General features: G+C 29.6%; 1 protein-coding gene across 1 annotated transcript; it reads right to left on the bottom strand.

Annotated features, from left to right (window-relative positions):
- LOC123229874 (beta-1,3-galactosyltransferase 7-like) lies at positions 1 to 4,333 on the bottom strand. Its single transcript, XM_044655877.1, has 11 exons — positions 3,931 to 4,333; positions 3,749 to 3,845; positions 3,604 to 3,662; positions 3,284 to 3,489; positions 3,136 to 3,199; positions 2,263 to 2,335; positions 2,055 to 2,175; positions 1,863 to 1,950; positions 1,632 to 1,757; positions 1,116 to 1,225; positions 1 to 668 (listed from the first exon to the last, which is right to left on the bottom strand). The coding sequence occupies exons 1-11, from the start codon at positions 4,095 to 4,097 to the stop codon at positions 520 to 522; spliced, it is 1,260 nt and encodes a 419-aa protein (XP_044511812.1). The 5' UTR covers positions 4,098 to 4,333; the 3' UTR covers positions 1 to 519.
- Between the last annotated feature and the right edge of the window lie 8,755 nt (positions 4,334 to 13,088).

The raw sequence follows: 13,088 nt of genomic DNA, 5'->3' as shown, positions 1-13,088 counted from the left end.
TAATCGATAAACAAAGTTTGTCGGAACACTTTACTAGAGATAAATAAGATACTGTGAACAGGAATTTCTTGTCATGAAATTTCACAAGGGCTTATTCCATTATTTTTATCAGAGACAGGGTACTGCAAAGTTTGAGGAACAAAATATTTGGCCCTACATTAAGCCTTTTGATAATAATATACCTATCGAGAAAGCTACATCAATTCATAAATTTGGACAAAAATAAAAGTATAAATTAAATTTGTGTAAGAATAGCATTGTATTGTATCCTCACTCATATGGGAAGATCATATCTTGAACCTGCACCAACTTCTAGCTTCATACCCAAGCATCTGCAAGCAGGTTAAAGAGTCAACTCTTATACGGCAAACACACGGGATCTCTTGCTTTCAAGAACTACCCAGTAATCTCCACAAAGTTGAACTACTATAAGGCCACTCCTTTCCCTATTTCAAGTTTGTAGTTTTTCTCTCTTGTTGACCACGCCTTCACCTGTGAGATGCTTTGACTCGTATTGATTCAAAACTGGGCACTCCAAACAGCACCATCCCCTTCACCACACTTTTCATGTACAGATTTTAGTTTCTCCACGGACTTGCAGATTCCACTGCAGCTCCAATCAAATGATGCAATGCAGACATTTCCTGCCTGTGCTTTCCACTCACAATCTGCAGAGGCAGATACAATAGATGCAAATTAAAAAACAAGAAAAGACTATTTAACCTAATGAATGTTATGGGCTATTCAAGTTGAATTGAGGGGTCAGATCTGATTAAACACAGTACTCATGGTATGGATATCAATGGATCAGATACCTCAAAGGGTGTCCCAACCTAATATGGATAAATAACAAGAGCTTAAAATGCACGGTTAATACTAAACTACCTAATTGCAACAAATATATTAAAGAATCTCATCTGCACATATAAACATATCATATGCTATAATCATAATGATGCTAAATTTCATCATTGAATGTTTCACAAATTTCCCAACTGGTAGTCTATCCCTGCAAATATGCCTAATCCCTTCCATTTTGTTGTTTCTAGGATCTCCAATCCCCATCTAGTCATCATTTTTCAAAACACAGCAGTCATCATTTTTCAAAATCATACCTGGTGGAGTTCCACAACACATATTATGTTCATTAATGTGCTCAACCTCAAGACCTATAAACCATGAACCAAGTGACACGTCTTCATTGGCAAACTTATGTAATATGGGCCTGCAGTCACAAAGATCACCACCAAGGATTTAGCTGGCTCACCACATATGGAAAAGCAAAATTTTGAAAAACTACCAGATCTAAACCAATCTGTTTTAGACATATAGGCAGGGAATTACACGTGAATCATCCTTGGCATTTTCATTAATTTTGGCTTGTTACACATTTCCAAATGATCAACTTCAACAAAAAAACAGTGCAGTACTACCAAAATTTTATACCAACTTGTAAGAGATACATTTTCAATGTAGTGATTGGTTTAGGCACAAGTAAACAAGAAAATGAATTATTAGATCACCACTTATATGGTAAATTTCAGCATTATGGAGAATAGACTAGAAACCGTAATGAAGTAGCTCCCAGTGTAATTAATTAGGCTACTTTCACAAGAGTTCACAATGCTTACTGGTTGATAGAGATATATGTGGCAAGATCCTTCGAAATTGCATAAATCTGCCCAGATGCATGTCGGAAGTATTTATTCCCCTCTTCTCCAAATTTCCAGTACTCTGGTTCATGGTATTTGACATGCCTGGGGTAAATCAAGGAATTAAATAAGATTTATACAACACCTCTGAATGGATGTCAAAGTAAATTGAACAGTGACATTCTCACTAACATAAAGCAGGGGAATTACTTTTGAGAAAGGACAGGTCCAGATTTCATACACCCGATATAAACTCTGGGCTTTATACGGTGATGAGCAAGAGTAACAGCTAGCACACCTACAAGCAAGATATAGAAAATCAACCTCAGAACTGGTAGTTAAACTATATTTATCATTCAATAATGAAATGGAACCTAAAAATTTTCCAGCAAAAGTGCATACCTAGATTAACATGGACATCATCATCAACTTTAACATAGAAGTCAGCGTCCCATTTTGCAACAGCAGTGGCAAAGAAAGTTTTTGTTTTTGCAGACAATTCATGGTATCCTTCAATATGCTCCTGCAAGATTATAGAAGTTGTCATAAAGTCCTGGCAAAATTCATAGATTTTCCAAACATACAAAACCACTGTGTGTTTGCTTCTTACCAGCCGCAGGAAGTCCTTGTGCTGAGCATCTTCTGAATCAATAGCTTTATCTAAAATGCTGTTAGATGTTGCACTGTATCAAATAATGCAAATAACACTTTGGTTCAGTTCCCAATTACATCAACTGCAGAACACTCTGGTTAATATTTAGTTTCTAGCACAAATTATACATTCAACATATGAAACAAATGATCTGTAAAATGATGGAAAATGCCAAAGGTCATCACAATTAAGCAGCATAGCATGTCATTGTAAGTAGTTTTCTAGCATTAACAAATAGGCATCTGCTTTAATTCCACTTGACAACACATACACATATATTGAGTATGTCCTTTAGAAAATAACACAGTAAACAGACATCAAGCACATAGAAACCTTGTAATCAGAAGAGCGGGACAGCTAAGTCAACTAATATATTTTCTGACAACTTTTTAGTTAACTCTTAATTCAAATAACTACCAGCCAATATGTCCTAACATCATTATAGTTACCAGTGCCAAAGGTTGTTTCAAATGGATCACACTAAACTGGATATTTTTACAAAAATCTGACCATAATTTTTTTTTTCAAACTAGTATGGTCCACTTTCAATTCTAGAACTACAGATTATAAACCACATGGCATGGAAATCCTCCACAATAACATCGACTCAGTTCTGTTGCAGATAGAATGGCTGCAATACAGTCGGATAGTTTACAAGGTGAATTTAATTCTTACAAGAAGAAATTGGATTCTAAAGCAAATATATAAAAAGAAACACCAGAAGAGGAACTAGCATCATAAGCTTTTAGATTCCAATTTTATGGATGACCGTTTCAATAACCATTCCATCACAGTTAATGGAACTAACATTTTATACCGAAATTAATTTACCTGTGGCCAATCATGAATCGGACCACAATTCCTTTCTCACGCTCCAATTGAACAAGCTTTTCTCCTAAACAAACACAACAATCAGTTATAAAAAGAAATTAATAATAACAAAATCAACTCAACGCACACTATTAGAAACGAAAGATACCTTGAGGCATCCAAGTCTCCCTAACAGAATCACGCCGCCTTCTACTACTGAAAGCAGTATTAATTCCAATAACCATGAACACTTTCGGTTTTTTTGGGTTCAAGTTGGTGGAATTGGAAGCAGAACCTTCTAAACTAGCTTTTTCCCGGGAACTGCGGGACGCTGCTAATTCCATCCGAAGCGCAGCAATTGCCTTATCTAAAGACCTGACGTGTATCCAAAATAGCAACATCGTAGAAAGCAAATTCATTAGTAAAAAATTAATCTGATTTCAAGACTGGCAAAGCTAAATTATAATTAACCAGATCGTTTGTACTCACTGAACTGCTCCACGGGTTTTCATAACTTCATTGAATTCATCTTTATCTTCTTTAGAATTCTGTCACCAAAAAAAAAAATTACACAAATTCAAAAAAAAAAATTGACGAAATCTAGAAAGTGAAATTGTGCGGCAATCCAACATACTTTATTAGTAACGCAATCACTGGAAATAATCCGCAACTCTTGGTCTCGACGTTGGCGCGAAAGGAAGTGACCGTAGGATTCCGGCGGGTTCCACGCCCTGATCACCGTCATACGTATATTAGAAATCAAAGTCATCTAACTAAAACCTAAGGATCCGAATATAAATCCTAAAAAAATAGAACCTGTTACTGAATATGAGTCCGAGAGCGAAACATGATAAGCAGATAAAAGGAATCCATTTGGAAGATATAATATGAGTGGTGTTGGTGCGGCTCTTCATTTTGTTGAAGACCGAGAGAGAAAACGGTCTTAAAGAAGCTGAAGGTGGCAGATGTTGAATTGTATGCATTGTAAGCTATATATATATACAAAAGGAGTTTACTTGGAGGATCAGAGGAAATGGCATGGAAATTAGAACGTAGGTAGTAGGAAAGTCAGAGAGAAACTAAAGGCGAAAATGCGACTTTCTGTCGACTACGTGGGACCTCTGGCGTGGAATTCAGGTCGACGCCAGTCGCCGATCGCAAGTCACGCCTCCACGTCCCCTGTCTGACCCTATGGCTCCGCGGACGAGTTACTTAAAGCCCAAAGACTTATTCCCACGAAAGACTGATGTTTTCTCATATACGGTTTTTTAATTTTGGAAAACTTCATTAGTTATTCATGGTTTATTATGTCTATTATTTTTTTAAATAAAATTATTGTTTTATTTATAATATTAAAAATAAATTAAAATATTATCTTATTTTTTCTTCTAAATTCTAAAAATAACAAAAAAAATTTAACTCAAGTTTTAAAAAACAATATTTTTCTTTTAGAGTTTACTTTTCAATCTCTAACGTTATCGCTAATGATCTCTTCCACCTGACACGTTTCTCTCTCTCTGATAGTCTGTCTCTTCTCATCTCTTTCTCTAGTAGACATCAATCCAAGTCAGAAAGATAAAACTCTGTCTTTCAAAAAGAAGATAAACTTCTTTCTTGTCTTTTTTTAAGAAGACAATTGACGAAGACAAGATCTCTTGTCTTTGTCTTCATCTTCTTGGCTTGGAACGACACTAACCAAAAGGAGATCATTGAAAATAAAGGAAGTGTTGAGAGAGAGAGGTTGTCGGTGATAGCAATGGAAATAACACTAGAGATTGAAGAGTAAACCCTAGAGAGGAAAATGTTGTGTTTTAAAACTTGAGTTAAAGAAAAATTATTACTTTTTAGAGTTTAAAAGAAAAAAAAGATAAAATTTTAAAATTAATGAATTTAATTAATTTTAATAACCTATGGAAGGGTAAAAAAGTGTTTGTAAAAAAGTTTAAACTTGGGAAAACAATAATATTTGGGTGCGAATAATTCCTTCAGCTTTATTTAAAAATTTAAAGATATACAATTAAATGAAAACAATTATTACAAATAAATGGTATAGATTTATATGGACAAATTGAGATATCCATTTATGATTAAGTGATATAATTATTTTTTTTTAACTTTAAAATCACTTAATTAGATGGTATCAATTTAATTTGTATAGAAAATTTTATACGTATATAGGGCATTTGGTTCATGGAATTAAAGATTATTCTACTAATATATTTTTTATTACAAACTTTATGCTTTGTTAAGTAATAAAAAATTTCAGATAAATTTTTATTACCAATAGTGATGTAATAGATAATATAACAAATAATACGATTACTATTTCTATCTTACATATTAAAAGATTATTAAGGTGTTCTTAATTATAATATAATTATATATTTACTTATTAATTTTTATGACAAAAATATATTTATTTCTAATTAATAATTATTTTAAAATAATTATACTTAATGATATTTATGTAAAATAATATATTAATCATTATTTTATTATATAAAACCAAACATAATCATTATTTGTACTTACCAATTTTTATTAAATATAATAATAATATATTTATAGTGTTCATTCATTTTTTTATAATAAAACATTATTTGAAACAAACATATATGTTGAATTACTTTGTATTTAGTTCATATAATATTTTATTATTAAAAATAAAATAACATCACAAAGATAGATTGTTTAAAAAATTAATGGATATTTGGTCAAATTTATGTGTATAAACAATTATTATAGTTAGTTAAAAATAATTTTAAAATATGAATATATTATTATTTTACCATATAAAAGATTATTGGTATAAAAATATTTTTCTTATTATTTATTATTTTAGTTAAAAATTAAGAGCATTTTTATTTTAAGAATTTAATAAATAAATATAAAATAATAATATTTTTTATATTATCCATCGTAATTATATAAAATAATAAAATATAAATTATCAGTTTAATAAAAGATAATTCCAACTAAACGCCTTTCATTCTAGTTAGGTCCGCCCAGAATTTGATGCTAAACTGGGATTGTATAATTTGGCGTTGTAATGCATTTTTGGTTTTTAAAATGTGCCTTGATTTTGTAAACGATGATTATCTTTTAGTTACGGAGTTTTCGCGAACATAGTACTTTTATATTCATAAATGCCTCCACCATTGTGATTTTATGAGCACAGTGTTATTTTTTAATCAAGTTTTAGTATAATTTTAAATATATATATATATATATAATATTTTAAAACTTTAAATATTTATTTATAGGTTTATTTCAGTTAGAATTTTCAGTTATAAATAAAGATAAAATCATCATTTTATCACTAAACCATAAAAATTAATATAATTTTTTTTCAAATTTTAAAAATTCATATTTCATCCTCATTCTCAAAGTTTAAAAAGTTTGTTTCTTTTCTCCAACCATCACCATTTCTGTCGATAGTTAATGTTTTTTATCTATCTTCCAGATTTAATCACGAAATATGACTATCCACCACCGCAAAAGAAGACGTTCATCGTTCAACGTTCAAATTTAGAAGACGTGATGAAGGATGATGCTTTGTCATCTTTCATCGCATTTTTTAGATTTAGACGACACTTTGTTATTAGATTTAGACTAGGAAAGGTTGTCCTTCGATAGAGAACATCAATGAGTAAATCTTTTAAACCATCGAAGATAAAACCTAAAAATGAAGAAAAAAATGAATTTTTTAACATTTAATTCTTAAATAAACAATTAGTTTTTTAAACTAAAGAAATAAACAATATAAATTTTTAGGATTTCAGATTTTAATAGAAAAGTGATGATTTTACTTTTAATTCTAATAAAAAAATTTAAAAAAATTAATTCATAAATAAATATTTAAATTTATAAAATATCATAAATATGTTTTTGAGATTAAACTAAAATTTAAAAAAAAATATTTTTTTATTCTAATTTTATTGGTCTCAACTCTCAACCAATATCTCATATGGGTTGCAGTTGTACTGTCCCTTCATTCATGTAAGTTCCAATTTTTAGGATAATGTTAGTGCGATTGACTAGAAGGAATCCGGAGAGATTGGTATGTTTTTTAATTAAAACATTTTTCTTATAATTATTCCTAATAAATATATTCCAAATCTTGGCATATTAAAAATAAATATTTTTATTGCTTTCAATCCATAAATTTGAATTAAAAAACGATACATGTCAAAACTAGATTTGATATTACGGACTCGTGTACAATTAATATTTTAATAATATTTCATCCATTAAAATATGAGTATAACATAAATATATTATTATATAATTAATTAATTTTATACCAATAATACGACAACTCTTCAATTTTTTATTCATATTTGCTTTAAGTGTTCATTTATGTAATATTATTTTTATATTTTTGTCAATAATTAATCTTTTAGAGCTTTGTAAATACATTAGAATGTTAAAGTCCTAAGACGTGTCCATATCATGGAATAGGGTTTTGTAAAGTTTAAAATACGGTTAGCGATCAGACATTGTGATAAAGGCAGCGCAGCCACTTTACCGTCTTATCCAATATTGGAATCTCCGTGATAATAATTATTAATAAAACCACAATGACATATTTTAAATATAATTTAAATATGTGACTGATATATTATTATATATTTAATGAAATTTTAATTAATAATAAAATAATATTAAATTATATAATAATATAATATTTATATATTTAAATTATATATAAAATATTACTTAATAATTATAAAAGGATGATAGTTACAATAAAATTATATATATAATTTTATACACAAATAATAATATATCATAATATAATTATGTATTATTTTATCTTTAATTTTTAACTATTTAATCATATGATGATATATCGTTATTTGTATATAAAATTATGCACAAAAATTGTATATAAAGTTATACATAAAAATTATACACATAACACAACTCATTTAGTTAAAAGTGCTGTAAAAATAATTGATAAGGCCAAAGAACTTATTCCACCCAAGTTTTGATGCGTTCCCAAAGTTATACATACTAGATTTAAAAAACTCAAAGTCTCACCCATAGGTTAACTATCGTTATAATTTTCTGTTAGAGACAGAGATAAAATTTACTAATAATATTAAAAATATATAAAATTCATTATATTTCTCCTTCTAAGTTTAAAAAAGTAACAATTTCACTCATGTCTAAAGTTTTTTAACTTTAAAAAGTTATAATTTCTTTCCTAAACCTAAGGTTTTTTCCTTTACCCTTCCAGCCATTATCTCTGATGCCGACGACCTTTCCTCTCCTTTAAAACGTTGGCCAACACACAACGGGACACAAAGACCTCCCCTCTTTAGATCTCTTCATCGAAGATGAAGAGATCTTGAGAGAGGAGGTGCCAACCAATGTTTTATGGTAGAGAGGGAAGGTCGTCGGCATGAAGATGGTGGCAAGAGAAGAGAAAAAAACCCCTTAGGTTTGAAGGAAAAATATGACTTTTCAAAATTAAAAAACTTTAGGTGGAGGTAAAATTGTTAGTTTTTAAAACTTAGTAGGGGAAAATATAATAAATTTTATATTTTTTTAATATTATTAATAAAATTATAATTTTAACCCTAATTAGTTCATGAGTGAGACTTTAAGTTTTTTAAACATCATAAATATAATTTTAAGAATACATCAAAACTTAAGTGGGAAATACTCCTTTGGCCAATTGATAATTTATAAGAATTAAGCTCCCTAATTATACATTTTCTTACTTATTTATATTTTAACTTTCAATCATTTTTGTTTTATTTCTTTCAATATACAATGAAATATATATCCATATGCCAATTAACTTGGAATATTATACAAAATAATGTTGTTTATTATTTTCATTTTATAATTTTTTCTACTTAAAAATAGATGTGGTGGTGAACTGTGTTATTAGGTCGCCCAAGATTTTGAGACAATATCTTTGCGGGTTCTTAGCGGTTTGATTTACATGTTCTTGCTTACTGGCCCATAAAATTATATATTTTTTATATTTTCTTAATTTTATGTTTAAAAGATTGCTACCTTTTATGTACTTGCCGTAAAATATTTAAATTTAAAAGGCCAAATGACTTATTCCCACTTAAGGTTCGATGTAATTTCAAACTCTCACTTATCAATTTTTAGAAATATAAAGTCTTACTCATAAGTCAAATTTTGTTAAAATTTTTAGTTAGATATAAGAATAAAATTATTATTTTAATAAAAATATTAAAATATATAAAAATTATTATATTCTCTCCCGTAGATTTTAAAAAATAATAACTTCATCACTGTTTAAAGTATTTTAGTTTTGAAAAATCTTATTTTTTTTTTTTTCAAAATTTAGGGTTTTTGTCTTCATCTCTCTGCTATGTTTTTGATAACCTCCCATTTTCACCCTAAACTGTCACCGTTTCTCCGACCACGAGATCTTCGTCTCTCCGCACGATTGGTCATCAACGAACGATCGGTCATTGATGAAGACTCTCGTCTTTGTTGATAACCAATCGTGTTAGGAGGTTGTTGAAGAGGTTGAGACATCACCAGGTGAGATAGAGAGAGTTGGAGAAATTGATCGTTTGTCGAAAAGTTATATACGAAAATTTAGAACCCTAAGGGGGGAATGCAATTTTTTAAAGTTTAATCATGAAAAAAATTATTAATTTTTAAAGTTTAGATAAAAAAATGATATAATTTTTTATATTTTTAAAATTATTGATTAAATAACGATTTTATCTCCATAATTAAACATATTTTGTTAATTTTAACCGTCTATAAATAAAAACTTTAAATTGTTAAAAGTTAAGAAATAAAAAGTTTAGAATTACATCAAATCTTAGGTGAGAATAACTCTTTTGGCCAATTTAAAACATTTGAAATGTTTATGATATAAATGATTTTCTGACAAATTATCTTCGTCGAAAAAAAAAAATGGCAAATGCGTTTTTATAGAAACATTCGATAAATTTTTGCAAAACGTTTTTCACAGAAAAATATTGAGACTCTGCCATTTTCTGCCTCGATACATTCCAGGTTTTATGTAGGAATCATAAGGGCAGTGGCGATTCTGTACATCCGCCGTAGCATCACTCCTCCGTTCCGTGTAATTCTTCACGGTCTTTGTCACAGACTCACCGTTGGGCCAAACTGGTAAATTCAAAATTTTTGGTAATTAATTAAATTAATTACTTTTAAAGTGGTCGGAATAAATAGAACCAAGAGTCTAAAACGTCATATCTATACATAATCATGATTAGGGTTGGGCGAAAATACTCTCGTATATAAATAAAATTTTACCCTTTTTTGGTTTTGTTAATTTCGAAAAGTTAATCTCATTCAACAAAATATAAAATAATGTCAATTGTTAGTATTTTATAATTTCGTCTTGTTATTTTAAAGTTCATGTTAACGTGAATGATAATGTGGTATGTCGATCTCAACATCAACACCAATGTCGTGTTAGAAAAAATATATGTAATGAATGTTATACAAAAAATGGAGCTTACATAATTTGTAGCCCAATTATTTTGCGAAAATGCGAGATCTTCCAATTGAGTCACTTAGGCATCAAATTGCACCAAAGTATTAACAATCAAGCTGCAAAAAAGTTGCTTTCGGCTTGTAAATAATTTATCAGAGACGAGTCAAGAGGTTCTTTGTAATGAATTTCGTAGCATTTAGGTTGTTCAGTGGAAGATCCTCCTCCTGACTGCATTATCGAACACTAGGGTAGTTTTGATATTTCCTTTCGCTTCACGAAAATTTCGAAATTATTTGGGATATTCAATTATGTAAAATCAAAGAAAACACTAGTGATCTAACAAAATAGGGAAGCTAGATATTTGTATTGTACGACTTCATGGGAGCGCTTTTTCTCTTTTTTATTTTAGTTGGCCACTACATGGTCGAACTTTAGAGATAAAAATGATAATTTCGATTCAAAATTAGGGTTTTCAACCCTTTCTAATCTTAACAGGGAGGATACTCTTCAATAAAAATAGAAATAAAAATAAAAAATATTTCTATAATTAGAGACGAATCGAGATATAGATATATGTGTCTTCGCTCCTTCCTATCCCACTCATTTATATTAATATATTTGCTTTAAATACAAACATACCTTTATATTATTTATGTTTTTCAAATTTATTTATATTTTTATTGTATATATTAAAATAAATAATATATGATATTTAAAATAGTAGGTTGATTTTAATTTTAGTTAATTTTGTTATTTAATATATTTATATTATGTTTAAAAAGTACGAAAATGAGATTTTTTCTATAGAAAGAGAATTTTTTTTAGAGGAAGAAGACGAAGAATATTTGTCATCTTTCTAATGGGATCGGGACAGAAATAGGGATTAAAATTACCTTCCTGCTCCTTGTCGTTGTCATCCCTATACGAAGGAATCATTCTTCTCATAGCTACTGATAGATACTAAACCTCTTTTTGTTAAATAGGGATAATTAATCCACAAAATGTAGTATCTTTGTCTTTATTATTTTTCATGAGTCTACACCTAATAATTAAGGGAAAAGGACTATTTCCCACCCAAGTTTTAGCCCAATTTCAAATGTATACCCATGGCAAATGAAAAACCTAAACACTCATCAATCTCTAAACAATTGTTAAGTTTTCTGTTAAATATAGGGATAAAGCAGTCGTTTTATTATTTATATTAAAATTATATAATTTTATCGTTTTTCCCCCTTCAATTTTAAAAATTAACATTTTACCCCTATACATGAACTTTGAAAAGTGACTTTCACCCCCCAAATCCCTAATTTTTTTTCACTCTCCCTCCGACCACCAATGACGACATGGCTAAAGGGCAAGTGACAAGTGTTGTCTAGATATAGACGACGCTTGCCTACCTTCACTAGACGACACTCATCATCCAGAATGGATGACGAAGTGTCATCCAAAATAGATGATGAAGCGTCATCCAGATCTGAATGACGAAGCACATCCAGATCTGGACGACAGTCATCCTCCTTGGACGTCGATCGTCATCCAGAGGTCGACCTTTGGATGAAAACTCCTCTGTCGACCTTTGGATGAAAACTCCTCTGCCATCAGTCGACCGTCGTCGGAGAAAGTTGTTGGATTTCAGGGGGGAAAAGTGAATTTTTTAAAACTTAATTTAGAGAAAAAATGTTAGTTTTTCAAATTAAAGAAGAAAATGAGATAAAATTTTAATTATTTTAATATTATTGATAAAATAACGAATTTTTCCCTTAACTTTAATGAAAAACATGTGGGTATGTCTTAACAAATTAAACTTTAAGTGGGTATTTAGGGTTTGCATCAGATGTGAATATACTTTTGAGATTAAACTAAAACTTGGGTGGAAAATTGTCCTTTCCCCAATAATTAATATGCAAACAGTATAATACCATGAGCTTCACTACGTTTGTATTGTTGTACCCTCATTTAACTTCCTTAAAGAATTGAGATCGTGTGACTATATGCCAGCGACCTCTTACTTGAAAAATGTCTCTTGCATTTTGTGTCATGTTAATGAGTGTAGGTATTTGGAGAGACCGATATAATAATTAAATCTCAAACCGGTCATTAGGGTGAACTTGTACTAGTTGAATTGCATTTCACTTCATTCAAGGATAACAAAAAATTATCAGTTTGAGTTTTTCGGTTAATCTACCATATTACTTCTAGATGTTTGTAGTACCATATCAAACATAGATGTTAATTGGGTTGAGTTGGTCTGCGGCTTGACACAAAAAGATCTAGTTTGTTATTATAACAGACCACGATCTATGGGTTGTTTAACTTGAGTGTGGGCCCAGACAATAGACCCATAGATAGACTTGACATAACATGTTACTGTTAACAAAAGTCATATTTAATTCTTTCATATATAAACCCAACACTCCCATTTCTAAAGATAACAATTTCGATTGAATTTAAAAGTTCCAACTCTCTCCGACCCTAATGAGGAAGAAATTCTCTGATAAAAACAAGA

This window comes from Mangifera indica, chromosome 11 (assembly GCF_011075055.1).
Source record: "Mangifera indica cultivar Alphonso chromosome 11, CATAS_Mindica_2.1, whole genome shotgun sequence".
In the NCBI taxonomy this organism is placed as follows: Eukaryota; Viridiplantae; Streptophyta; class Magnoliopsida; order Sapindales; family Anacardiaceae; genus Mangifera; species Mangifera indica.
This window is presented reverse-complemented; position numbering and strand designations above follow the sequence as displayed.